Raw genomic sequence first — 26,998 nt, 5'->3', positions numbered from 1 at the left:
CGTGTTAACCATGAGCAGTTGCCATTGACAGAATCCATTGACTGAGATGTCAAATTGAGTGCAGTTGCCTCAAGGCAGAAGTACTCACCTCAGGTGAGACAGATGAAGAGGAATTTCTTTACTGTGAGAGTAACAGAGCACCAGAACAGGTTGCCCAGAGAAGTTGTGGAGTCTCCTTCTGTGGAGATATTCAAAACCTGCCTGGATGTGATCCTGTCTAACACGCTCTAGGTGACCCTGCTTGAGCAGAGGAGTTTGGACTAGATGATCTCCAGTGGTCCCTTTCAGCCTTATCCATTCTGTGATTCTGTAATACTTGGAGAGACTGATGTGTACAGGCTGGAATTTCCAATGGTCTAGCCATGGCCAAAACACGGCAGATGTCCCTTATACCCTGCTACTACCCAAGGCTTATGGGCCTTACCTACTAGAGAAAGGTGCTGCTTTCTCTAGTATATTGATAGCCTTGAGAATCAGCTCTTTCCTGCATGAGTAGATACCACTCCTTTCCTAGGATAGCCTGTATGGAAGAGGAGAAAGTCCTTTCTTTTAAGCCCTCATAGGTTAGAGTGTTCACATAGGATTTGGAAGACTTAACTGTTTCCTTTAAAGGAGGCCTAATCTTAGGAAGATGGCTTGACTACACTGTATTTCCACCTTTAACAAGTTGGCTATTTGGCATATTTGGGGAACAAATATTATTTTCATTTTTTTTTAACGTTCTTGCTCTTTTCATGAATATTTAAGCAGTCAGTGGGTGAGTGAAGGGGAGAAAATAACTCTTCAGGCAAATGGTTACCATACTTACCTGAGAGGAAGGAGATATGTCTTAATGTATGTTTATATATTTCATATTAAGCAGACCTTGTTTGGAAGACTTTTTTTCACTGTTTTACCCTACAGGTGTTTAACATTAGATTCAGTCATTGGAACAGAATCTGGAACTACATGTTGCCTGTCTTTTCCACAGTATTTTAGTATCAACAAAACCACTATGGAATTATTTGCTTTCTTGAAGTTCTCTTTCTCTGTACCGTACAAGCCTATAACCTAATGGTCATGACAAGCGCTAGAAGGCTTCTGGACATCCTGGAAGAAACATGTATTTGGGTGTTAACAGTTTGGAGATTCCTTTTGCCATCTTAAGAAATTACCATGTACAGGCTGTCTGTCCTGTCTTTATTGGAAGCTTCAGTACCTGCAGCAAGGGCTCTTAGTGGCAATTTGGTGTTTCTCTACAACCGCTATTCAGAGCCAAACAAATCATCAGGGGAATTGGGTTCAGATTAAACTAATAAATCTGGCTCAGGTAAGGAGAGCTGTGTCTGGTATGTAGAGCTGTGTCTGGTGCTTAGTTATGAACTAGATATGGAGCTAAACAGCTCTAAAGGTGTGTTCATAGAATGTATGGTGTATAGTGATACTCTAGCTTGTTCTAATCTAATCATCTGGAAATAGGTGAGAAGTCAGCATATTTGCTTCTGCCACCAGTGCCAGAGGAACATTAATCTCCTTCAGAAGTGTAGAGTGGACAGCAGGAGTGGTCATCTTGTACATTGAAGTATAAACCACAAGGGAATCTACTGAATTGTCTCAGTCTGAAAAAGAAATTTAAGCATGCCATTCCCTGTCATCTCTGAGATCGGTGCCCCATGCCCTAATAGATACGTTTCTAGATCACATCAGTGAACACTGTTTTTTCCTGTTGCATGATCTTCAGCACTGCATTTAGCACACAAGAAGATCCAAGAAATAACCCTTTACACCTTGTACTGTGGTGTATAAACACAGGCTGGAAGATCCCTACCCATGGTCAGAAGTGGAATTTATACAGAGAACTATTTACTGTTATTTGATAATAACCGATTTGAGGATTTCTGATTAAGATTGCCTAAAGTGGGAGGCAAAAAATCCTAATGGTTAGAATTGCTGTAGCTCTAGTCTTTTATGTCTCTGCAGATCATTACATTTATTTTAATTTATTAGGTTGATTATGTAGGTGTAAAATTTTATAACAAAGTTTTACCTTTGAATACACTGTAAGTTGTGAAACTTGAGATCTGTAGGTGTGAATCACTATATGATGCAACACAGTCCCTTTTACTAACTCTGTATTAACTTTACTTCTGTGTCCAGTTTATACGCGAAAAAACTAATCTTAATTTTTTTCTTGTCTAGTAGCTTTTTCTGGACAAACTTGATAAAAATCAAAGCATTGAAAATGTATGAAATATCGAGCATTTTACTGAATGTAAAATACTCAGCATTTTTGAAAATCACTTTGCAAAAACATTCTTGGTTTAACAGATTTTGACATGGTTCAGAATGGCTTCGTAGATAAAGTAAACTTTTGTTTTGTTTGCTGACTTTGTCAGTAAGATATGCTTTAATTCTGAGGAATATATGAGTGTCTAAAAATACCTGACCTTTAAAGCAATCCTTTGTCTGTAACTTACCAACATCTAATGAATACATTGGGAGTGCTTCCAGAGTTAATTCTTTGATGTTAATGAATCTTTGGTCATATTCTTAAAGATTTACACCTACAAAATAGTAATTATTAACATTTTATATTAAATTAAAATATTTCTGATGTAATTAAAGTATGAAATACTTATGATATAAAGAATAACAAGTTATAAATTAAATGCTTATAAGCTGACTCCCAGTATTACTTTCCAAATTTATGGGAAGGAAAAATTTAAACCGAGATCAAAGATTTAATAAAGACCACCCAAAAATGACTCCATGATTCAGTTTATATTGCAGTGGTAACACATTAAAATAAATAAATAACATTTGGTAGTATGAATAATCCCAATACTATAGTACCTGTGCTGAAATTCATACTTATTTAATTCTATACTATAAATAGTGACATAGATCACATCTTTTGTCAGTACTTCCCTTCCCACTTATGATTGTGCAATTGCAACATATATTTTGTATAAAAGAGTTGTTCTGTGAATATGGATTTATATCCTCTTTTAATGGACTTAAGCAGCTGGAAATGAGGAGTGCTTCTAGCCATAACTGTGCAGAACTCCCATCTCATACTGCAAAGAACAGCAGCAGTCCTTGAACCAGATGTTGAGAATATATATGCATGAAAATCTGAAGGTAAACTTGGTTCAACATGCATTAATGTAATTAAAATACATACAAAATAAAAGGAGCAGAGTGTATTGTTTCTAAAGAAATGTGTTCAGTATTTCCCACTCTCTCTAGTTATCAAAGCTTTTATTACTGAAGTAGGTAGGGACACTTGATATGAGTATATAGCCTTCATGTCAACATAAACAAATGTGAGATTAGTTTTGTAATAACTGGGCAAAGAATATAAAATGAGTAATACCAGCTGTTTGGTGTCTGTACAGTCAGACTTGCATTAAAGATCTGGGTGCTGGATTTGACAGAAACAGAAGGTGACCCTTCTCTACACCATGTTTTTGTCTAGAAACTATTGCTATCTGAGTAGGAATTAGTGCTCCCCTTTTCATTAGTGTAATCTTCTACTGATTATCACTGCAGCTGCTGCCATACTCCCTGGAAACACTTCAACTGGAATTGCACCAGAAGTGCATAGAGGAACTGGCAAAACACTCAGTAGGCAAAGGTCCTGAATTTTCAGGGGATGGGACTGGATAAATCATGTGTTGTTCTTGTGATAACCTTTGTTACTAGAGTTTCATACTTTTTAGAGACACAGTGGGATATTTTGGTACCCAAGTAGCATATCAGTTTGGTCCCATCCTGCCTAGCTCTCTCAGGAAAATTCTGCAGGCCAGAATTTTTCCCTATGGAAATTAAAAATGAACAAGTTTTTGGTTTTCTCCTTTTTACTGTGCAATGATAGTTTAATGACCAGAGCTATATCTGCAGCTTTACTTGTTACCTGCTGATAACTATGGGGAAAACCAGTTTATCACATAGTACCACAGGTTCTCCATCCATGATACAGGAATATTTAAACTAATCTTTGTAGAAGACTGAGATGTACTACTAGAAAAGCTCTGTGAAGGAAGATGCAATCCTTTTGAGAAGAGCTTTGGGAAGACCATACTTGGGAACAAAATTTGTTGGCTTAACTAGCACAGCTTTTCTAGCTAGTCTAAAGTCGCACATGACAGTTGCATCAATAGCCAGGATCCCAGCCCACATAGCATTTGAATATGCAAACTGTCAATATAAACATAATCAGTGAAATCATTAAAACAGTCTTGCCCTTTCATTTTGCACTTACTTGTCAAGATGCACAAATGAGCAAATTATGTCTGCCTTCTTCACAGATCTTCTGAAGGGAGGTGAATCCTGCATTATTTCAACCGAGTTCTTAAGATCTTTTATTATGAGTATATACAGTGCTTAGTAAAGTGAAGCCTTTACTTCAAATGAATCCTCTAATTGCTCCTACAGTAATAGCAGCCAACTGTAAGTACTAAATTAAACTTTGGTTTAATCATATTTGATTTTACCCTTAGTTATGCCTTTATATTAAAGTCAGAGTATCCCCAAAAGAGATGGTTTGATATAAAGTGATTTTTGGCACAGTTTTGGAAAACTGGAAATGTTTTGTGTGAAGTCCACTAGATGTCGGTGTCACCACACAGTAAACATTGCAGCTGTGCTTACTAGGCAGGTAGAAATGGGGTGTCTTCAGAGGAATGCATCATTTGTCTTGGATCATGGACATTGCGTATTAAAATCTGCCATATTTTTATGTAGCTCAGGGAAGTAGTTCCAGGAGCGGTGCTGCAACCCATTTATTCTGACTGTATGATGTAGTTCCTAACAAATAATATATATATATGATAGCGGTAGAAATACAGTCATAGAGATCCCTCTCCTTTCTTCACACTCCTTCTTCTTTAGCAGCTTTAAAGCTATATAAAGGTTCATGCTGGCTCCTGACTTACAGCTCTTTTTCATATCCACCTTGGAGCCTTTTCCATGTGCTCATTTGCATATATTGTGCAGTTCTCATTCTGCAAGTATTTAAATCCTGTGCTGCACTACACATACCTGTAGCTCCACATACCTAAGTATTTTTTTTGAAAATATACCTTGGAGGTAGCTATTTTTGTTCTTGGCTCACTAAGCCTATCTGAAGACATGTAAAGGATGCACAGAAAATCATATTACACTACTTGATCTCTTTTTCTGTCTTGTTTTACTTGATTGTTATGCGGAGATTAAGGAAACTGTTATTTTTCTTTACCTCCTTTAAGAAAACAAGAATATACTCCATTGAAAAAATCTTGCAACAGAAGAGTTTAAGTAATTAGATTGCATAGAAACAAATGACAGTACACATCACATTTCTGAGTACCTGCTTTCAAATATTTTTAGCATTTAATCAGTGTACATAGAAGACACTTGAAAATTTTAATCTGTAAGCATATCAAAAAGACAAATACATGTCTGTTTTAAATCACCACTTAGTCTTCAAACATACAAATATTTCTTTCCTTTCACTTATTGTAAAAATTATACTAAATTCCTTCTCAGCTTCTATTTTATAGATATGTTTACATTCTGATGGCAGGATCCTTTCTTCTGCTTTTTTTTTGTAAAACACACACAGTAGAACTTACAATAATACAAACAACAACTACACACCCAGCTACTATTGCCACTATTACTGTAATATTAACACCACCTTTATTGCTGTCATCATTTGAAGGCTTCTCTGAAGGTACAGCTGCTTTTGGAGGAATGAACCATGTGGCATGTGCTATGTTAGACACATCTGAGGTTAAGCTTGTGTTAGCAGCAGCACGTATAGCAATGTAGATTATAGTGCCATTTTCTATCTTTAGATTTTCTGGTTGAATTGTAAATAATTCTCTGGTACCAGCAGCCTTAGGAATGAGATCAGAGGAATTCACAGAAGTAGCATTATCAAAGTCATTCCTTAAGTCCAGAAGATTTTCACTGGTTTTTATTATGTAGTGATCAGCTAGGAAAAAAAAGAATATATGTAACAACAGATTAACACACATGTTTTAATATCCTTGGTTGTGATGACAATATAAGACTTTGACAACAATTTGGCTAAAATGCAGATGATTCTCTTCCTGTCTTACTATGGACTGCCCAGCTCAATTAATGAAAGTGGGAGGTTCAGCAGGATTGCTATTAGAACCTTACTTTACATAGTCAAAAGTGTATTGATCCTAAATCTGGGAACTCCTTTGCTTCACTAGTCTTAAAAAAGATTGTTTTACCAACACTATTAGCCTTGTCTGGGCTGTGCAAAATGTAGTTGAATGAGAAATTATATATATGTAGTACAAATACACATATATAGTACAAATGTAAGATCAAGTGGCAATTAAAATATGCATTTATATAGCTGGTGTAGGCCTTCCATTTCATTTGTATTTTCTATCTCTGTAACTCAGAAGTTCTGAAACTAGCAAAAACTGAGATACATACTAAACGGTTGTCCCATTTGTCTGTAATCAAGAGAACTTGTAGTGACATTGCTGTAAATGTGTTTGACTTCCTAATTTTGGGGGGTACTGCTACTTCTGTTTCAAGATTTCAGTTTTTCAAGACTTCCTCCTCTTTATTTGCATGCTACTTGCTTTCATCTCTTCCTCCTTCTTTCTCTCTCTTTAGACAGTAGAGACAGATGCATATGCCCAGCTCCATACCAGTACAGAACCTGCAACCCTAACCTATACTGCAATAACTGGCTATTTTAGCTATCAGTCTGTTTTAATGTAGAAGTTTAGTTGCAAAATAACTGCATATAAGCATCTGCAAGTTTTTTATTTATTCCAGATTTGTTCCCTGAGTGGCCAGTTATTAAAAATTTTAGATAAGTGTGAGATTTTGATCTGAAGTTGTAATCTGCATGACTGTATACTGTATATTTTAGCATGCAATCTCTGGTTAATGAAAGGAAATGCATGTGCATTACAGCTGTAATTAGGTTTAATTTTTCCCTTACAATATACCTAAAATGAGAATTATGCATAGAACCTTACTGCGTCTATGTAAGTGGACTAAAACTTTGTATTGTCCATTCTTTTTTACCTAGCTTATATGAACAAAGATAGACTAGGATTTGTTGCTGGACTCTCTGGTGGTTGTATTACAATTTTTATAATTTTATTCATTTGCTTCATTTGTAATATTCCTTGTTGCTTGGCTTTTTTAAAATTTTTTTCCCCTCTGAAGAATTAAGGAGAACTAAAACAAGTGTTGTGCAACATAGGACCTTTTTTCGTTACTTTTCCAGGTGGGAAAGGTGTAGCTCTCATATCTGGTTGAGTGTCCTTAGGCCGTGTCCTTTCAGATAAAAGGCAAGAAAGTATCAGTCTCATCTCACTAAAATAAAGTTTCTTGACTTACCTTGTCCACTATCGAGGACACCCCCTGGAGCTGTCCAAGTCAAGATAATTGTTTTGTTGTCTATATAAGCATCAAGGTCTGTAATTTTACAAGGTGGAAAAGAAGGAGAAATTCCTGGGCTAACATCATTCAGTACAAAAGAACTTGTTGCAATTCTGCTAAAACTTCCCAGCTGGGCTTGGATTTCTTCATCAGCCAATTCAGGTCTTGGTGCATTCATCTGAATTTTACCTGTTTGGAAGATTTTTCAGCTTTTACCATTACAAAATTCTGACTTACATTTTTTTTTAATCTCTTATCTCATTATCCTATAATTTTTTCCTTAGCTTACTCAAATTTAGTGGAAAAGTTGGTGAAGGCAGAAAAAAGATGATCTCAGTATTCTCTATGTAAAATTTAGAAAACTCAAAAAGCATAACAAGTTTGAAGTACAGAAAATTGGAAATGATGCTACTATCAGTAAAGCACATTGGAGGAGTTGGTATTGGCTGCAATAAGGCAATTCTATCTATGTCTTCCTACATATCACAGCCTAGGAGAATTAAGTTCTGTAGGAACTTTGTGGGAGTTTTAGACAATTTTTATAGTAATTCCTCTAAATCTCACAACGTATATATGAGAATATTAAATGCGAAAATTAACATTTATTCACCATTGGGAAGAAAAAGTACTCACGAAGAAACTCAAGAAATCTCAGAAGCTAATTTTTCTACCACCATTATTTTAAATACTAATTCTACATACTGAACTTATTTACCCAAAACTCTAATGTTAAGGTCTCATTAAAAATGATAGTTTTAAAATTTCTGTCATCTGTTGCTGAAATACAGACTCTGAGCAATATTTATCCTTCTGTAAGGCCGTAAGTTAAATTAATTTTTAGATTAAAGACAACATTTTGCACTGCTCCCTTACATAGGATACCATGGTTGCAGCTGTTTTGGTTTTTGTGTTGTGGGAATGATAGATGGAACAACTATTAACATTAAATAAAATTTTTGAATGTAAATGATCCCATTTGCTAAACGTTTACACCAACATTCAAATACAAATCATGCAATCTCTTTTTCTAAAATGTTCTTTACCATTTTCTCTGTAGCCTGGTATATACAAGGCTCGATTTTGTCTGAAGCCAAGTCTGACAGTTGTTTTTCTCCCATGGGCATTCACTTTCAGACTGTATCTTCCACTGTTTTGGAAAGAAGTAAAGTACCTTGAGTAGATTCCATCATTCTTGTTTGTATCAGCACCTTGGTATAGAAATATTGAGAATAATGTTCAGTAAACCAAGCAAAAATCTTGTAGTTTACTTTTGTCCTACAGCAGTAGGGTTCTCTGTCCCCCTTGTTATTCTTTCCTTGATTTAGGGCATAGTCATATTTCAGTCCCTAGTTATCACTAAGTCTGAAGCAAGCAAGCAGACTTGGATTCCAAAATGCAGAAATGCAAAGATTTTGATTGTGTATGTGGAAACTTACCTGCACCATTATCCAAAAGTTGAAGGCTTTCTGTTGCAGCATTGTCTTTCTCTATGGTTGCTATAACATTTGCACCAAGAACAGGCAAAAACCCTTGACTAACCTCTGCATAAATAACAACTGGATTAGGTGCCACATTTGCCCGATTCATGTAAGCTTTGACAATCACAGGAGGAACATCAGAGGATGCTGCTCGAGAGGTAACTGTTACTGATATAGTTTGACTATTCGTATAATAGTTTTCAATATAATAATGCCAGTCTCCCACCTGCAAATCAAATACAAGAACAAATAAAAAAGCTTCCTGTTTTAACAGGAATATAATAAAAATTAATTAAGAAAGGTATATGCTGGTCTACAGGAAATGTCGATATATTCAGGAAATAAAATAAAATGTTCAATCTTTACCTCTGCAGTGCCATTTATACCAAGTCTTGCTGTTTTGGGGGTTGAACTATCAATTGTAAAGTCTGAGTTTCCATACTCTTTTCCTTTGGGGTCCCTTAGAATAATACGTGGACTCTGTAAACTCCATGAAATGACGAAGAAAGTGTCATTTCCCACAGTTTTGTCAATAGTCACAGAATTATTTATCCATTGATTACGTGCAACCTCTAGATCTTTGCTTTCAAGCTGTTAGAGAAATAAAATAACATCTCTTCAGAGTGATTCATCAACTACCGGGCAATGCATTGTTGACTTAAAATGCACTCGTCTTGGACTAGAATTGAAAAGAATTTATGCCTTAAGAAAATTAACGTGAAGATATTATATAACACGAAGATATGCTGCTTTATTTATAACTCAGACTTGCACAGAGAAGACAGAATGCTTTCTACCTACTGTCTCTACCTACAGGGAAGTTAGAGCCACTTGGCACAACTATTGAAGGAAGAAGAACCATAAAATCAGAACCTCATTTTCTGTGACGGTAGCTTGCATAGTCACACTGATTTTAAATGTAAAAATTATGATAAATGTAATAACATATGGTAAGCATAAGTCCCTCACTTTTTGTATCTAATCTATTTATTTACCTAGCTAGAGCATCTATGTCCTTCTAGTGCAAGAGAGCATCACTATATTTCCACTGTAGTTTGTCTGTCCCTCAGAGGAAAAAAAATTAATGACTGCCTTTTTTTAAGCCCTTTTAAGGGCTTAAAAGTAAAGAAAGAGAGAGAGAAATAACAACAAAACAAAGGAAAACATAAAGAAAAGCAAACAAGATTTCCTTTATTAAATAGGTAACAACTTTACATAATTTCCTCACTCCTATTTTATAAATGATTAAATCTACAATTAGAAAATAGCCCTTCATGAAAAAAAATCCTGTGTAGGTGAGGCAGAGGAGTAAATCAAAAACAATATAAAAATTCAAAAACCACCAGACCTGTTTGTTGAATCAGCATTGGTTGCTGCTTATAATCTAGCTGTCTTTGACAGTAGTACGTTTTGGATAAAACATAGAACTGGGTCTAAGTTAAAATATTAACAAAGAAAGGAATGAAAGTTGCTAAATTCTAAGTAACAGTTTGCCTATGTGAAAAATCTAAAAGTTTATAGCTAAGAGCACAAGAAGTAAAATAGGTGTTGATATACAAACCTGAATAGATTGTTCAGATATATCTCCACTTCCGGATGTAATTCCACTGAATGCCTCAATCAATTTACTGGGGAGGACTTCATCTATAGCATAAAGCTGTAAACCTCCTGAAAGACAAGAGTAAAATAATTAGAAATATTATTTTTTGTTCTAAAATCAGTAAATTTTATGTGACGGTCTTGATAGACCATTCAATACCAGAAATTTGCTAGTAAGTTTAAAAACTAAATTTACCTTTTTTTAATGCTTTAATACATACATCATGGTAAATTCACATAAAATCAATTCCAATTTATGCAGTAAACTCATTCTATCTCCCAGTGGCATAGTTTGCCTAATCACACCCCTGCTGTATTTCTTCAAGTATAGCATTTTTAGACTATTCGTATTACCTTTGGATTCTGAGTCATGTATTACCACTTAAATGAAATTCTGCTCTGAAAATATCTCTATAATAATGATGTTGTGACATTCTGTGATTTGTGGCTCTTTGAGATCCAGATTGCCTCTGTTTATCTAATAGTGTAAAGTTGGGATCTCTTTACATGCATACTGACTTCACACAACTCCAGTCCATTTGAAGTTCTGGTACTCAGTGCAGATCTGTGGATAAATTCATGTTGATTTCATGTGCTCTACTGAAGCATTTGCACTTCAGGCATTTGCTGCACTGAACTTTCTTTCAACCTGGGATCTTATGTGCTGGACACAAACTGAGCTGTGCCCCAAACACAGAGGGCGCAGGAATCACTGGGTGGGAGAGATGCTGCTGTGCCAGGCTGAACCTTGGGGAGATGCACAAAATGTAGTGTCTGCCCTCAGAGCTCCCCTCTGCCATGTAACGCTGCTCACCCCTGTCCCTCACATTCAGACATGCATGTGCAGGCAGCTCATGTCAGGTGCAGGCATTAGCTCAGAGACCTACACAGTATCTTTGGAAATTGAATTTTGTTTCTAAGCAGGGAGACTTGCTAGTTGGTGACTACATTCTGAAGGACCGTATGAGTTCTTTCTGGCTCACAGATCACTGTTAATAATACTCTGCAATTGGAATTTGAATAACAGATTCTGTCTTAAAACACAGACCAGAACAGATTTGAGCTCTGGACTCTCCCATAGTCAGGTTGATCCAAAGATGTAAAAGTATACAAAAATATTCCAGGTTTTTTAAATTACTAAAGCAAGTGGTTAAGTTTGAAAATAGGCAGCATGCACACCTCTCAAATAAGATTTATTCACCCTATCTGTTTAGAATCAGACTGCATTCTAGATCTACCCAAGGAGTTTGTATTCTCCCACAATGTTTGCACTGTAGCATGAAGCACTGGTGGACAGTTTTTAAACATCTATTTTAAAATTAACTGTGTAGCACCAGCTCAGATAACAGCTAGGTTTGCTAATGACAAAGGTAGTAACACTGTTTAACATTTCCTAATAGTTCACTTCAGCTGCAACAGTTAGAGAAAATTAATATTTATATGATAAATAAATCCATAAAAATTAAAGAATAGAGAAAATTCTAGTCATTACATACAATGTCACAGATAAAATTCTAGTCATTACAGAACACTTCTTTTTGTATGTTATATAGCAATGTCATAATTAAATCTCTTTACTAATAAGGTATTGTCATGTTACTATATTTTTAAAATCAAAACCACTAAAACAAAACTATAGGTCCAAAGAGTGCTGCCTGTTTGCATTTAAAAAGCCTGCTGTGAAAACAGAACTTCTTTAAAATTAAATTTTGAAAAATTACTTTTATTAAAATCAAATGTATATAACTTTCTAGAGCAATTAATTGCTCTTATTTTACATTTTCATACGAATATGCATGCCAGAAAAAGAGTTTATTTAGCATATTTACCTGTCAGCTTTGAAAACTCATCTAATTCTTTAGCTGCAGAAGGCCCTAATGCAATGGTGTGAATTATTGCCCCACTTTGTTTCACGGTATCAAGACAACTTGCAATATACGAGTCTTCTCCATCAGTCAGCAGAACAATTTCAGAACCATATGTAGTTTTGAATTTATCTGTAATCACCTGAATTAAGAAGAGAATTCAAGATATTAGCAGCAGAATAGTTTTAAATCCTGGCTTACCCCAGAGCACAGTCAATGTATGTATTCAGAACTGTGTTAACTTCAAATATAGGAGAAATTTGTTCTTTAATAAATGTTAGAGGTTTTATTTAACACTAAAACTGTTATGATATTTTTATAACTGATACTGAAATATTTAATCACTTAAAACTAGTGAGTGTTAAATTACAAGAAAAAAATATTTATTATATATTTTCCTGGAAAAGAAACCTATCCCAAACTGAATATCTTGGAAATATGGTTCCTGTACATGCCTTGCCAATTCTGGATATGAGTGTTTAAAAGCAACACAGAAAAGTTTTATGTCTGATATCTGGAACCACTATTCTTTATTCTCCACCCAAAATTTCAGGACTAGAGAAGGACAGACATAGTCCCCAGGGGAATTTGGGATAGGTAAAGGTGGGCCAACTCTTGCTGGTGGAGTACGGGATGCTTAGGGGGACACCTCTGTCTCTGGCTATTCCATCCTTGTCTGGATGCCCTCCTGGCTCCTCATCTCCCCAGTCCCCCCCCCCCCCCCCCCCGAGCCTCCTTTCTGCCTAGAACTCTCAGCAACCCCAACAGTCTCGTTACTCTCTTTAGCACTTTCTTTCTTTCCCCTTCTTCTATGCATTGCTACTGATTCACAGACTTGCAACTAAATTAGTTGACATCTGCTCATTTTTTCAAAGTCTGCCAGCCCCAGGGAGTAAAATAGAAAAGAAAAGAATAATATCTATCTGTTCGTATTTTTCCAATCTTGGGATTTTTATGTGGTTTCATAATCTTAGCGGTTTGATTTTGACTTGTGAACCCCAGGAATTAACAATACTACTGCTGCACAGCTTCCCATTTCAATACTTACCTACTCTATATATTCACTGCAATGAACATGCATGATTGTGTGGGAAGACCATGTTTAGTGGGCTATGAAGTACGTATGTTCCTTGATTTTTCATCAGTTTCTCTGCATTCTAGAAGAAATTTCCATGTTGTACTTTACCTGAAATCCTGTTTTCACACCTGCGCAGATATTTGTTCCTCCTCCAGCTTTTTTAGGCAGATATTGAGTAAGACTGTGGCGCACTGTATCACTGGTAATTTGTTGCAAAGAAGTTTTCACATATGCACTAGATTCAAATGTGACAATTCCAACCCAGGAACCAATTTCAATAATTTGGAGCAGAAATACTTCTGCAGCCTGATAGAGATGGTTAATGCGGTTATTCTGTATGTGGAGACAAATAACATCATTAGAATGCAGTCCCTTTGGAAAATATAGCAACTATTGATGTTTTTCAGTTTGTAATGAAAAATTAATGACTATCTGCTATAAAGTATCTTAGACAACTCATTTGTGTGTTCAGTTACAGAACCATGTTCTGGTACCATAAAAGTGTGTTTGTGAACTGTATATTTCAGGAAAGATATCTTTAACCAAATTTCATCTTCTGAGGTTATGACCTCTTTTCTAATCAATTATTTGTTACTTTTTTTTTGTTTTAATAGCATTCTGTCAGTCCAAATGTGCAGGATCTCTAATACCCATCAGGTAGGTTAGCGGAGGCAATAAGTATTTTGGAAATTGAATATTAGTAAAAGAATTTATATCTTAAATGTAAATATTTGAAGCAATTGAAATAAAAAAGTTAAAAATATTTCTTTCTGAAGCTATCTATTATTGCAGGATTCATAATTATCTTCACTTTCTGAGTTAGCATTACATTATTAATTACCATCTGGTTTCATAAAATGTGTAAGGATTAGCAGATATTCATCCATATTGCAAAAATCATTATATAATTTATTACAACTGCAGATCTTTGCTGAAGATCAGCCCCAGGAACAACACTGCAATGGAATGGCACATCTGGAGATAGGTCTGTTAATGGAGCACTATGGGAGAAACCCACACTTATTTGTATGTATCTAGAGGATTTGGGCATTTGTTGCTTTATGCTGCTTTGTGTACCTTTTAGTTTAAGGCATAACTGTTAAATATTTAAGAATATTTCTCAACATGCTTGAGCCTTATAAATTATTTCATTGAGATTGATATAAATGCTATTCCTGGCATTTATGTTTTTTGAAGCACAAGTAAGTACTGTGTCCTTCATGTGAAAGGTAAAGGTGACCTTCCCATTATTAAACATTGAAAAAGTCTAATTTTTAATCTTGAATTCCTATGAGACATGACAGTCCGAACTTGTAATGTTTTAAAGAAAACATAAACTGTTGTTGGCTCACTAGTGAATTTTGGAAGAAGTTGTGGATAAGGAAATGCTATATGTTATAAAAAGATGATAGGTTCATTTTTAGAAGCTGTTATCTGCAGAGAGGCTTGAAGTCTATTAACAAAGCGTGGGGAAATGGCCTTGTCTATCCAAAATACTTTTGTCAACTTTCTGCAGCTGATTACATTGATACCATTTTTTTTTAAGTAATAGAATATTTATGCAAATGAGTACATATTTAGGGACCTTTACTTAGCCTTGTGTCCATAAATATGCTTTCTGAAAGAGTAAAATATGCAAAATTTTGTGAAAAAAAGGTGAAAAAGCCTCTGCCATGTTAAAATGTCATAGGATTAACATAACTCACATTTTTTGTTCCAAAAAGCAGTATCATGATGAGAGGAGAACATCTCATTTATTGCTACTTACTTACATGTTGTTTTAAACAATTTTAGAATCATACTTAATAAGAATACAAAGTAAAATTCTATCTATAACATACTTTATGTTTTGGAGAGATACAGTGGTGCTGTCATTCTAGGTCTGAAACAAAGGAAAGAGAGTATTTGAATTTGAGATTTTATAAGAAAAAAGAGACTAAATTTGACCACTCTAAGTATTTTGAAGGAATTTCTTGTAGGAATTTCTAAATAAGATTAACAGGGAGAAATTAGTCTCTTTTTTTTTTCTAAAATAATAAAGTTAATTACTAGAATATTGTCTGAAAGTTTATCTCTACATTTTTAATATTTTTTGTCAAAAATGTATATAAAATATGTATTCTTACCAAAGTCATGCTCCCAGAAATATCCAGTACTAGACAGAGTGCTCTGTCTTGGGTCTGTAGTAGCTTGAATGTGGGTTCAACAGGGGGTCTAGGACTATTTATGACAGAGGAGTTTTGAAAGTCATCAGATTCCATAATTACTTCCCATGTGCTTTTGTAGTTGCAGATCTTATTTTGCATATTTGGAGCCTCTGCATTATGAGTGTTTTTATCACAAAATCCAACCACCTAAAAAGTCAGATTGAATATAATAATAATTCTGAGCTTCAACAGTATGAGTATAATAAAATATCTCAGAAAATAGGAGGTTCGTGGTGAGAGATGGACAAATACAGGTGTTCTTTCACAAGAGAATGTGTCTTCTCTGTCATGGTGCCTCTCCAGTCAGCAGCTTAGAAGAAGCAAACAGAAAAAGATGCTTCCAGCATGAAGGTCAGCACAAGTTAGCAGCCTGCATATTTAACCACTTTCTTGTGTTAAGCTGATGGTCTTGAAGCAATTCCTTTAAGACTTTTTGAGTAGAACAAGGAAACAGATGCAAAGGATGCAGAGTCAAGAAACAGCCTCCGCTGCTGTTAGATGCCTAGGGATATCAGCAGAGTACTGCTGAGGGAAAGCCATAACCACTAAAGCTCTTAGAAAGAGCTTGTTTGAACAAACAGAAATAAATAGCTAAAGGAATTATCATCCCTTACTACAAAGATCTGTCCCTAATGATGATCATGTGTCCCTGATAATGCCTGTCCTAGAATCCCTGCATAACCACTGAAGCATAGCTGACATGAGGGTACTAGCCTGGCCACTTTTGAGAGAGGTGGGCTGTTGCTTCTGCATAAGGGATAAACAGACAAGTTTGTTCTGAGAGGAGGTAACACAGTTCAGGCGGCAACTGAAAGAGTGATCTGAAATCACCTGTATCTTATATGTAAGGCATCTGGCAAGAGCACTTCACTTTTTTGCCTGTTGATCTGATTTTCTAAAAAAGGAGAAGAAAGGATGCTGAGATCTCAATGCATATCTCTTATTGACACAAAACAGCTCTGAGATCAGTTCCAATAGCTCCCGTTTTCTTCTTTGAACAGATTATAGTAGAACTGATAGCATTACTTGGAAGGAGATTCACCAGGCACCTGGTGTACCTTTGATAATGTGCAACGTAATAGGAGATATGAGTCCTTTGAGAGACTTGGAAAAGCAGATTTCTACAAAACCTAGGTAGAGGTGCTATGAATTATCAAAGGGGAAGATTTAAATAAGTTTCTAGTAAAAAAGTTAATTTAATTCCATTAAATAAGTGTCCAGCCCACCTCCAAAAGGAGATTGTTTATGTCCTTGCTGTAGGGGCCTGTGCAGTCTTATTTCCAAAAAAAGGACAGTAAGTAGAAGAGGCTGTCCTAGAGAGACTGCCCTCTCTAGAGCGTGCAGCTGCTCCCTTAGAAAAAGGAGTGAGAGGGGTTGTTGTAGCTTCAGTGGAGTTCTGTTACACAAAATCTCCTAGTAAAGCTTTTATTTCTAGTCTTAGAGATTATGGCACTTGTCCAAATTGGCAGTAAGTACAACCAACAGTTATACTTTATTACAGATCTTCCTAGGCAGACAGAGGTCAAAGCTATGTTAAAGATCTTCACTGTGGGACAATTGTTCTAAGAAGTCCTAAAAGATAAGAGATAATAGCTGCTTCAAATGTAGGAGGTGAGTAAGCTCGTTTAGAAGGAAGCTTGTTGAAACAAGCCATGGTTTACCTGTAGTATCAATTGGAAACTGAGCTAAAATAGCAGTGAATTTGCTGGAAATTGGTTGACATGCAAATGATGGGGGCAATAACAAACTGACAGAAAACACCTTCCAGAAAGTCAGGCACACAGCAGGGGAAAGAAGTGCAAAAGCAGACAGAGGCTGGCTGAAAAGTGACTTACATTATGAGCAAAAATTGTCTCCTGTTGTTTGAATTTATTCAGGGAAGCAGGATTTGTGCATATTCTTTGAAACAGACAGAAATTAGTGAAAGAAATGCCTCTGTGATCTTTTTATCTAGCAGAAATAATTGACAAGACCTCAAATCTTATTAAATACTGAATTTGGAAAGGTGTAGCAATACTTACAGAAGGTAAGCTTTGCATATACATAATAGAAGATGGGACATTTTGTTGTTTATCTGGTACAAATGTGCATCCAGCTTCATAGAGCTGGCCATCGTATCTGCAGTCTCTTACATTACAGTTGTTTCCATTGCAGTCTTGAAAAACAACTGCACCAGTGACACTAGCTGAACACCTAGAGGAAGAGAAGATAGACAGGGCTGTCTAGGAGCACATATATTCTGTGGTAGTTTTCGTTATTTATTTGACATTTGGCTGCCCAAAGCCAAATTGCCATTGATGTGCTACTGTATGAGACACTGCACAAGTTCATAGGTGTGCACTCTTCATGCCTTGCAGAGTCCCCACTCTAATCTAGAAATGGTTAAAATCATAAAACCATTGTCTTTTGTTGATGCAGCTGATAAGCATCCTGTGGTATTTGCAGGCAATGTAGGAAAGATGTTTTGGTAGGAGTTGCAACGCAAAACACTCTTGGAATGCCCAACTTGAAAAAAGGGCAAGTTTTTTTTCTAAAAAACACTTAAAATCACAGTGGTTTCAGTAGGGGATTTTAATGTTGTTGATAACTACTATTTGACAAAATTTTGTTAAATAAGGTGTAACAGATGGTAACTGAAGTCTGCAATTGCACACAGAGCAAAAGCCTATGTAGCTTTATCTATAGAGCCTGTTACAAAACAACACTGCAATTAAGCCAGCTTGGACTCTGGGCTACAAGCATGCAATAGCAGTTGTTAAATAAACATCATTGAATCATGAACAGCTCATGGAGAGTCTACAGAGCTCAAAGTACAAACTCCACACAGGCAACAGCAATATCGGAATTGTTATTGAAATTTTTAAAACTGTGTAATATAAAAGCAGAAATATGAAAAGTAATACCTTGTTGCTTCAACATTTGCATTTCCAGAATTTGTGGACACGTAGAAAGGTGCATCGCTATTATATTCATCAAATACCCCCCACCGAAGATGAGCCCATTCATGCACAAAAACTCTGCCTGTTGAAAAGTAGTGACATATACACATTCTAAACACAACTATATAAAACCAACTTAACAATTTAATAACTCATTTTAATAAAATAATTCCTCTCTCATGTAATCCCAGAAAACTGTGACGTGCTTAAGTGATAGGAAAAATAATTTTATCTTGAGGTACAACAGAGAAGACATCAATTTAGTAACCATGACTAGAATTTTGATTCATGTTTGGCTTTCTCAGAAATTCAGGAACTGTTCTAAAGAAGCTTTCTATGTCAGCAAAAGTCTTGTGAGAAACTTTTGGTGAGTTTTCTGTCCCATAGAGCGGCAAACCTCCACCTTTTTTTTCCCCTTAATGTAGTATAAAATCTGATATACAAGCAGTGGATATTTCATCTGGTAAATTAGCTTAAAAGGAAGGCTACTGCTAATAGCAGCAGTTACAGTATAGAAAAATAACCATTTAAGGTTTTAAAGAGTTAACTTTTGGATCCAGTGTTTGAGTATTTAGCTTCAGACACTTTACAGAATTTACTACTTCTGAAAAATCTGTCTCTTTTAAAGTGTTTTAATTTTGGCAAGCAAACTGAAGTACTCAAACTCATTAAGCACTTTGGAAATCATGGTCTTTGCATATTAACAGTAAAATAGGCAAATGAACTAAACAACAGTATTACCTCTTTCTCCATAAACATTAAGCAAACTGCTTTTTAATAGGAAGTTAGGTGTGAAATGGATGTATCTTCCTTTCTCTTTACATCCTCCATACTGTAAGGTATATGGATCATCTCCATACTTCAAGAAAGGATCTGCTATGATGACATCTGCCTACAAAAATAAGACCAACGGCATAAATAACATTAAGAAATGCAGGGTGGGAATAGAGAAGGGTTAGGTTATTCTTTCTTAATAAGTTCAGTCCTACAGTTTTTTACTCTACCAATACCATCAACTCTTCTCTTGAGTGAAAACTTCCATGATTAATCCTACATCTTGTAATAATTCATAATGTAGCATTATCAAACCAGCTGTTCCTTATAGTTTTAATCATAAAGAGCTCTGTAGATCATACCTTGTCATATGATTCTGTTTTCAGTCTTGAATAGTTGGTGTTTTTCTTCCATGTTTTAGGAATTACAATTTTTACAGACTTGAAGAAAAATCGATGTTTTGTAGCTTCAAACAAGTAATCAGAAGCATCTTTAATCATGACCTAGAGAATGAAAGAAAATAAAATATTAATATTAATATTTAAATTAAAAGTAAGTGCAAGGAACAGATTGGCAGACTTGTCAAGAAAGAGTAGTAAAATAGAAGAGCACTAAGTACCCAAAACAAAACAAAGGGAGTACAAATGAAGAAGCCAAATTGTAATTCTTGGAAACCTATACCTGCTCTATAATCCTCTTCTTAATCAGAGACTGTGATAAAATTCACACTCCAGCTCTAAATATAAGAATTTCTCTCTTAAAGCAATAGGGCTTGATAGCAATTATGGTAAAGATTCACCCACTCTTTCATTTATCTGAAAAATGTCAGCATTTTTGTGTCAAATTCACTGTTTCTCCTTTCTTCTCATTTGTATTATTATGGCTACTGTATGCTGCCATTACTTTCCTTTCATGTTGCTCTTTTTTGAGTACAGACATCCAAAAAAACATTCCTTTTGTTTATTTTTCTCTCCAGTAACAACTAGCTGTTTAACGGGGAGAAAAAGGAAGGATGGAGCTGAAATCTGTCAAATACGCTTTTGATAAACTAAGAAACAAGCTGTGACAAAGGCTTTGGAATCAAACACCTATGTTACATATGCATTAAAAAATCACCTAGAGGATATTTCTTGAAGAAATTAAAAGTGCCAGGACTGAGAGTAATAGTGAGTGCTAACCCCATGACAGGTTGAGAATTAGTGAGACATATTTCACCTTTCCCCATCCCACCACTCCCTTCTGTGCATGAAAAACAGATGAGTTTTAACTCATCTGCTTTTTAACCAAGGGAACTAAAGCAGAGGTGCAAGAGCAAGTTCTCATAAGCGCGGCTATTGTGTGAATTTATAATGTAGTAGTTATCTTGCAGGAACAGTAACTGCCGTATATATGCTTCTACCTTAAAAACATGCTTAGTGGCTTGGCTTGTCATAAAAATTAAGTGATCTAAAGTGTTTATTATTAAAAAAGGTGGCAATCAGGAAGAAATGGTAAAAAGCAAACCATCAATCACATCCAATTTAGCTTCATGTAGTCCTCTCATTAGGTGAGTGAGATCTGGAAATGTTATAAACTATTTAGCTGACCTAAGGATAGTATCCTTCATACTTGATCTTAGAACTGATATGGGACTGAGATAATCCTACATCAGAGTCTAACAGGCATTAGACATACTGCAGAAGTTGGGGTAACTGTCCAGAGAAGCATGGTTTTCAACAGATTTTCTCCAAAATGATTTTGCATAGGCAAAACCATATTCATTGCTTTGAGATCTGGCTGGCATCCTACACTAAGGGAGTTGATCTGTAGAAGCATCTATGTGGGATGCTTTTCAGGCATCTACAAAGGCTGCAATAAAAGCTAAGCCAAGAAATATCACTAAAGCTAAGCATTTTTTTGTACATTAGGAAATATACTAACTAATGACAAGTCCTAGGAGAGTAATCCTAGGCATAATCAGTGGCTTAAAAAAAGACATTTTTTTTTCAGGTAAAGATTTGGAAAGCTGCTTAAAGGAATTTCAGTCTGCCTCCCAAAAGAATATATTACAGTATTGTCTCGCATAGGCAAGTGGTGCTCTTAGTAAGAATAGTAGATGGCAAGACAAATTGAAAATGACTGGTTTAGCAACTATGGGATTAATCAATAATTAATTCAAAACAGCAGGAAAAATTCCCATTGATGTGAATGGGAGCTGGACCTGATTCATGCTGTATTACAAATAGAAAAAGTCAAGGCATTCTAAAATGCTGAGAAACAAAGCATGCAAATACAAATATTCTTACCTTTGTGTTTTCAATGATATTGGCATCTTCTGGCACCCTGGGATTAATTGCAATAACCAAATCCTCGTAGCCACTCTCATTTAGCCATACCATAGAACTTCTTGCCACATGCAGGAGCTGAAAAGCCAGCAAAAAAATCAAGCTCCTAACCACCACTGTTACTTGTCCCTGTCCCCACATATTTGGTTAGAAGAGCAATGGCTTATCAGCCGTATTTATACGTATTTATACAACTGCCTTTGTACCCAGAAAAATGTAACATATAGTGATAGGACTTTGATCCTTTATGCAAATATGGAGAAATGTGATTGGATACACTGATTTTATTTAATTATGCATTAATTTAGGAAGAAATACTTGAATGTTATCATGACCTAAAAAAAAAAATAAAAGAATTTCCTTGTGACCTTGATGCACCTAATGTGATCTATGTTCTGTTACTCAGTTTATGTCAGATTGAATCTGGACCATATCCTGAGTAAGCAGAAATAATCATGCAAGCCCAGATCTCTGGAATTTCCTGAGGAAACTGAGCAACACAACTAAATAATATAGAATTTAAACAACAAAAAAGGCCAGGGCTGTTTAGTGAGAGAATAAGGGTCCCGAGAACTTCATATGTATTATTTGGTATGGTATGTAATATTCCTCTTTCTTTTTAGATTATGATTGTCACACTTAAAATATATTTTGCTTGAGTGAGAGCAGTTTATTGAGCAATTCAGATTACTCTGCGTGGCTGCCTTAATTTCCCTTCTCATGTCTCACTTTGTGCTCTAAAAGACTTGTCCAGAAGTTATTTTATATTACATTCCAAGTCCCTGACAAAATGTTTAATAGCATCTGGCCTGTCATTGATTTGCAGTCCTTTGAGAAATGTCTACTAGATGATGATTCTCTACCTGCTGCTTTTTGAGATCTCTCAGCTAGACAGTTCCTAATTTGCTAAGGATGTGCTTGATTAAGCCAATGTAGTGCTATATTTTAAACTGGAATATCAGTACTCAGCTAGCAGATGTTTCATGATATATCTATTTTTTTAGTTAAATTTGTAATGGTGTAAAAATAAATAATAAAAAGGGAATAAAATGTGGTGATTGTCACTGATTACATTTTCATCTTTTAATCATTACTCATTGAATTCTACATGAGCTTTTCTGTTATTTGTGTGGAGCAGATGTTTAGCAGATTTTCTGAAAATTTTCCAGGTCACTCACTTTGCCTTATAAAAGTATTTTTTCTTCTTGGTGATATTGCAAGAGTCATCAATAATCAAGAGAGTAAACTGCTGCTTGAAAGTATTTTACAGTTCTTTTAAAATTATTAGATGAAATTTATCCAGACATATTCATTTAAAAATACTTCCAGTTGAAGAACTATTTCTGTCTTTTTTTCCCAGTAGACTGAAAAATAGCTCCTAATTTTCATGGGATGAAATTACATTATTCCAATTTTTCCCAAATACCAGACAGAAATATTAGCTAAATGCTTCTACATTTTTGCATCAGTAATAGCTTTACTGTATCTAATATTTGCCTTATTCTGTCCTAAGTTTTTTTTGTTGTTCCCAATACATTGATTTTGCCAGCATCAGTACTTTTCCCTGATATTTTAGCCTATTATTAACTTCCTGTATTTCCAGTTTTCTGTCTTTATCATTACTTCCTTTTCTCAAAGTCCTTAGCGCACCAAAAGGTTTTAATTGCCCAACCCATAACAATCTTTCTCTGTAATCCTCGGACAACCTCCTCAGGTTTTAACTGCCTGTGTTCAGCTCTGATTTGGTGCGACTGTGTAACCATGGATCAAACTTCTGAGCAAAGAGCTATATTGTGAGAAAAACCCCAGGGAGACTTCACTGGGGTTTCCAACCATGACCTCCACCATTGGCTTGGAAGCTGCGTTTCAGCTCCAACCCTCTCCCTTGGTCCCCTTAGGGCTGCACTGTAGTGTGCAAGTATACAAGTCCAGTATGCCTGGCCTTGTATCTAGCTGACCTGACCTTGCTTGGCCTGCCTTGTGACTGCTGGTGGCTGGATGAAGCGAGTGAGTACCGCTAGAGCTATCTTTCTTGCCCAGGTGCCACCCTCACTGGTGAGGATTTTCCCCTTGTCTCCTTTGCAGTCACCTGCAGCTCCACTCCCTTCTCTAGCCTGTACTTGCTGTTCTCTAACAGCTTTTTCCATGTCTTCCTAATTTCTTCTTGTCTATTGCCCTTCTAATTGGCTTCACTTGGGTTAGAGTTCTTAAATGTCAGTTTGCCTCAAATAGCTTCTTAAACTTAATCATCTGGTCATATTAGCTTACTTCCTAAAGAAAACCTTTCCTGTTGCATTTAGTTGTAAACACTTTCAGTTGTTTTGTGAAGTACAATCCAAGCAATAATATGGGACTTTAGACCAAGGAAACGTTGTAGATTGAACGCTTACCTGGAAACACCGTGGTATGTCCGGTCACGTCTCCTTTTTTGACCTTTACAATATTTGGCAGAATCTTTGCGGAACTGGTGAGTTAGTGAAAAGTATTTGAAAACAGACAAAAAGAGTGTTTCCGTAAGTCTTTATGGGAAAGTCTGGTCTTGCTATTGTTTTTCAGCATTTTCTTTCCTTTAGAACAGTATTCATCATTGCCTTCAGAGAACAGCCCATAAAGGACACAACTCTTCAAATGCTTCTATACTTGCTCACTCTGCTCAGTACTACCAGATGGCAAAAGATCAAAGGTGACATGACAGTAGTTGGAATCTGGAGTGATCTTGATCACTCATAGTCAAGAGATACCTAATGAATGATCAAAATGTGAAACCATACACCTGCTAAGAGGCCAAATGTGCTGGAGAAATACTTCCATGTAGCCTTTTATGACCATCTTCATAGCTTATCACGCTATTAGTAGTTCTATTCTGCTAATAATGTGCAGAGGAACAAAACTGATTTTCTGTAAGAAAAATCATTTCAGTTTCAGAATTCAATTTTCATTCATCATGGACTAAGCAGTTAACACTTACTATCATTGGTCCACTGTAAAAAGCAATCTTACTGCAATTTATTAAGTAAAGCTGGCTATATTTACGGCTGATAAATTCTAGTTCCTATTACATTTGGGCAATAAATATGCCTCCTTAAAAGTTTCAGATGCTGTTTGGTGTGTTTAGTTAACTTGAAATTTACTTTTTGGCTTAGCAGACACAATTGTTCCTTATTAAATATCTAATTGCATCACTAAGGGAACCGAAGTGTTTTCTGTTCATCCAATTTTCAAAGTTTAATTGCAGGTATGGGCACAATGTCTAAAAAAACCTTGGTTTTGTAATCACATGAACACGTTCTGTTTTCTATTTTTGGAGAACTACAAGGGAAAAAGTTGTTAGGAATCTTATTATTTGTTATTCTTGTTTCTTTATACCTTGCGTTCTTTGTGCACAATCAATACCTTTGCGGTTTTGATTTCTTTTTTCTCATTTTCTTTGCTTGTTTGACTTTGACCATAATAAACCTTAAACTTGTTCTATCCCTGTCACTTATGCTTTTTCTTTGGATCAAGTTTTCTTTTTTTCTGCTGACTCCAGTACCTCTCCTCATTCCCTAGTTCAATTAAAAAGAAGAAAAAAATTGTGACAGATCTCAAAGGACAGAAGGGAGAACCTCCTAAGCAATTGGCAATGCTTCAGCCATTTCTGGGGGTGCAATTTCACAACGGAATCTTAACTCTGCACTGTTCTTTTGCTGGAAACTCAACAGTTTTCAGCTGGATCAGAACCCTGATTGGATTTACAAAGATCACTTGGTGGCAGCAGAAGGAAGGTGGAAGCTGTGCAACTGCAGACAGGGTAGCAGGGTTGTTCCTTCCAGCTACAGCACCATGTCCACCCAGGACAGGCCAGGACTGAAATGCCACCTTGTGTCCTCCCTTCTCTTTGACCACTTCCTGTTTGCTGTCTGTTCTCCACCCCCACCACCTACTTCCAACTCAACATTCAATGAACAACTCAGGATTTTATTTCTTTCATCTTTTACATTAGCAGAGGTACCTTTCCTTAGATTAAGACTCATAAAGTGGAAATACATGACTTCCCTAATTCACAATTCTATAAAGAACAGGAACATTCAGGAGTGATAACTAGTCCTGGTGTCTTCAGGATTATTCCCTGTACAGCTTCTGTCTTCCTACTGCAGATTCTCTCATCTTCTTTTTTTTATCTTTTCTTTCTTGTGTTATGAAGAGGTCACAAGACTCCCTTCTGTTCCCGAACTCCATTTTCAGTCCTTCCTTTCCTATGCCTTCAGTGCTTTTGTTCCTTCCCATCTATATTATCACCAAACAGCATGAAGCATCAAAATGAAATCTCTCTTCCACCAGACTGTTTTTCTCAGCAGAGGCATGTTTACTTACAACTGCAGCTTCTAAAAATTGGGATGCTGTTGAGGTGGAGTAGCAGCAGCTGCTGACACCTAATAGAGATGCAATAAGGAGATGGTGGCAAATAAATATTAGATTTTGCAACTGTGATGCAAGCTCTCAAAGACTGTACCTGCTCCAAAATGTTCTTTATGCTTCTGTATTACTTCAGAACAAGATCCATTTATTGATATAACGTCTGTTCAGTTTTGTTGTATGTAACTCAATAGCCAATTCATATTGAAGGAACAAGTCAAATTTGACAAAACACAGAGCAGATGATCTGGGAACTTCCATTTTTTCTTTTTTTTCTCTTAGGCAGTGGAGTGGTAACATGACCTAGATTCCTGATATAAAATATTATAGTGCCTTACTTTTGCACAGAATGTTACTGCAAGATAATCACAACATTTGCAGTCTTACATTAAGGAGGAAACAAATGTAACCCAACACATCACACATTTTAGGATCTTTCTTTTATATTTGTGTATATGTATGTGTGTGTGTGTATATGTACACATATATAAAAATGTATACACACAGACAGTTGAATTACAGACACGTTTATAGAAATGAAAATATGAGCTGCAGGAGCTCATACTTTTTTTTAAAGAAAAGCTCTTTTTTTTAATAAGGCACATCACCTAAGGTATCTTGCTCAATTTAATCACAATCTTCATCCTGTAAGAATAGGCTATGAAATTGCATGGCATAGATATAAGTTGGTAAACATATACTGCATCTATTCAGTACAAACTATTTACACATGATTTGTTTTAATGTAACATGCCCTTCAGTTATAAAATTCATATATAACATGATATGACTACTAAATCACTGTGACTTCATACAAATCTGGAATGTGATTATCTGCTTAGTCTTTTTTCTGGTAGGACACCTATTTTTGTGTGGAAAAGCATCTAAACAAAAATTTTAAAATGGATGGAGGTCAGACAAGCTTACACTTGCTG

At 35.8% G+C, this 26,998-nt stretch overlaps 1 protein-coding gene across 1 annotated transcript; it reads right to left on the bottom strand.

The window, feature by feature from the left end:
* Positions 1–5,528: 5,528 nt before the first annotated feature.
* Positions 5,529–21,809, bottom strand: LOC134143164 (calcium-activated chloride channel regulator 1-like). Its single transcript, XM_062580948.1, has 14 exons — positions 21,630–21,809; positions 19,707–19,847; positions 19,312–19,462; positions 18,535–18,652; positions 17,653–17,824; positions 15,551–15,778; positions 13,533–13,757; positions 12,311–12,488; positions 10,444–10,550; positions 9,249–9,473; positions 8,841–9,108; positions 8,448–8,612; positions 7,363–7,593; positions 5,529–5,959 (listed from the first exon to the last, which is right to left on the bottom strand). The coding sequence occupies exons 1-14, from the start codon at positions 21,807–21,809 to the stop codon at positions 5,529–5,531; spliced, it is 2,820 nt and encodes a 939-aa protein (XP_062436932.1).
* Positions 21,810–26,998: the final 5,189 nt, after the last annotated feature.

The sequence above is a fragment of the Rhea pennata genome, chromosome 8, assembly GCF_028389875.1.
Source record: "Rhea pennata isolate bPtePen1 chromosome 8, bPtePen1.pri, whole genome shotgun sequence".
NCBI classification, from domain to species: domain Eukaryota; kingdom Metazoa; phylum Chordata; class Aves; order Rheiformes; family Rheidae; genus Rhea; species Rhea pennata.
This window is presented reverse-complemented; position numbering and strand designations above follow the sequence as displayed.

Coding starts and splice junctions, on each gene's coding strand:
- LOC134143164 (XM_062580948.1), bottom strand. CDS start 21,809: ATGTGGGGACAGGGACAAGTAACAGTGGTGGTTAGGAGCTTGATTTTT. Junction 19,463..19,706: donor AAACAGAATCATATGACAAG/GTATGATCTACA, acceptor TTATTTTTGTAG/GCAGATGTCATCATAGCAGA. Junction 9,109..9,248: donor GTATAAATGGCACTGCAGAG/GTAAAGATTGAA, acceptor TTTGATTTGCAG/GTGGGAGACTGGCATTATTA.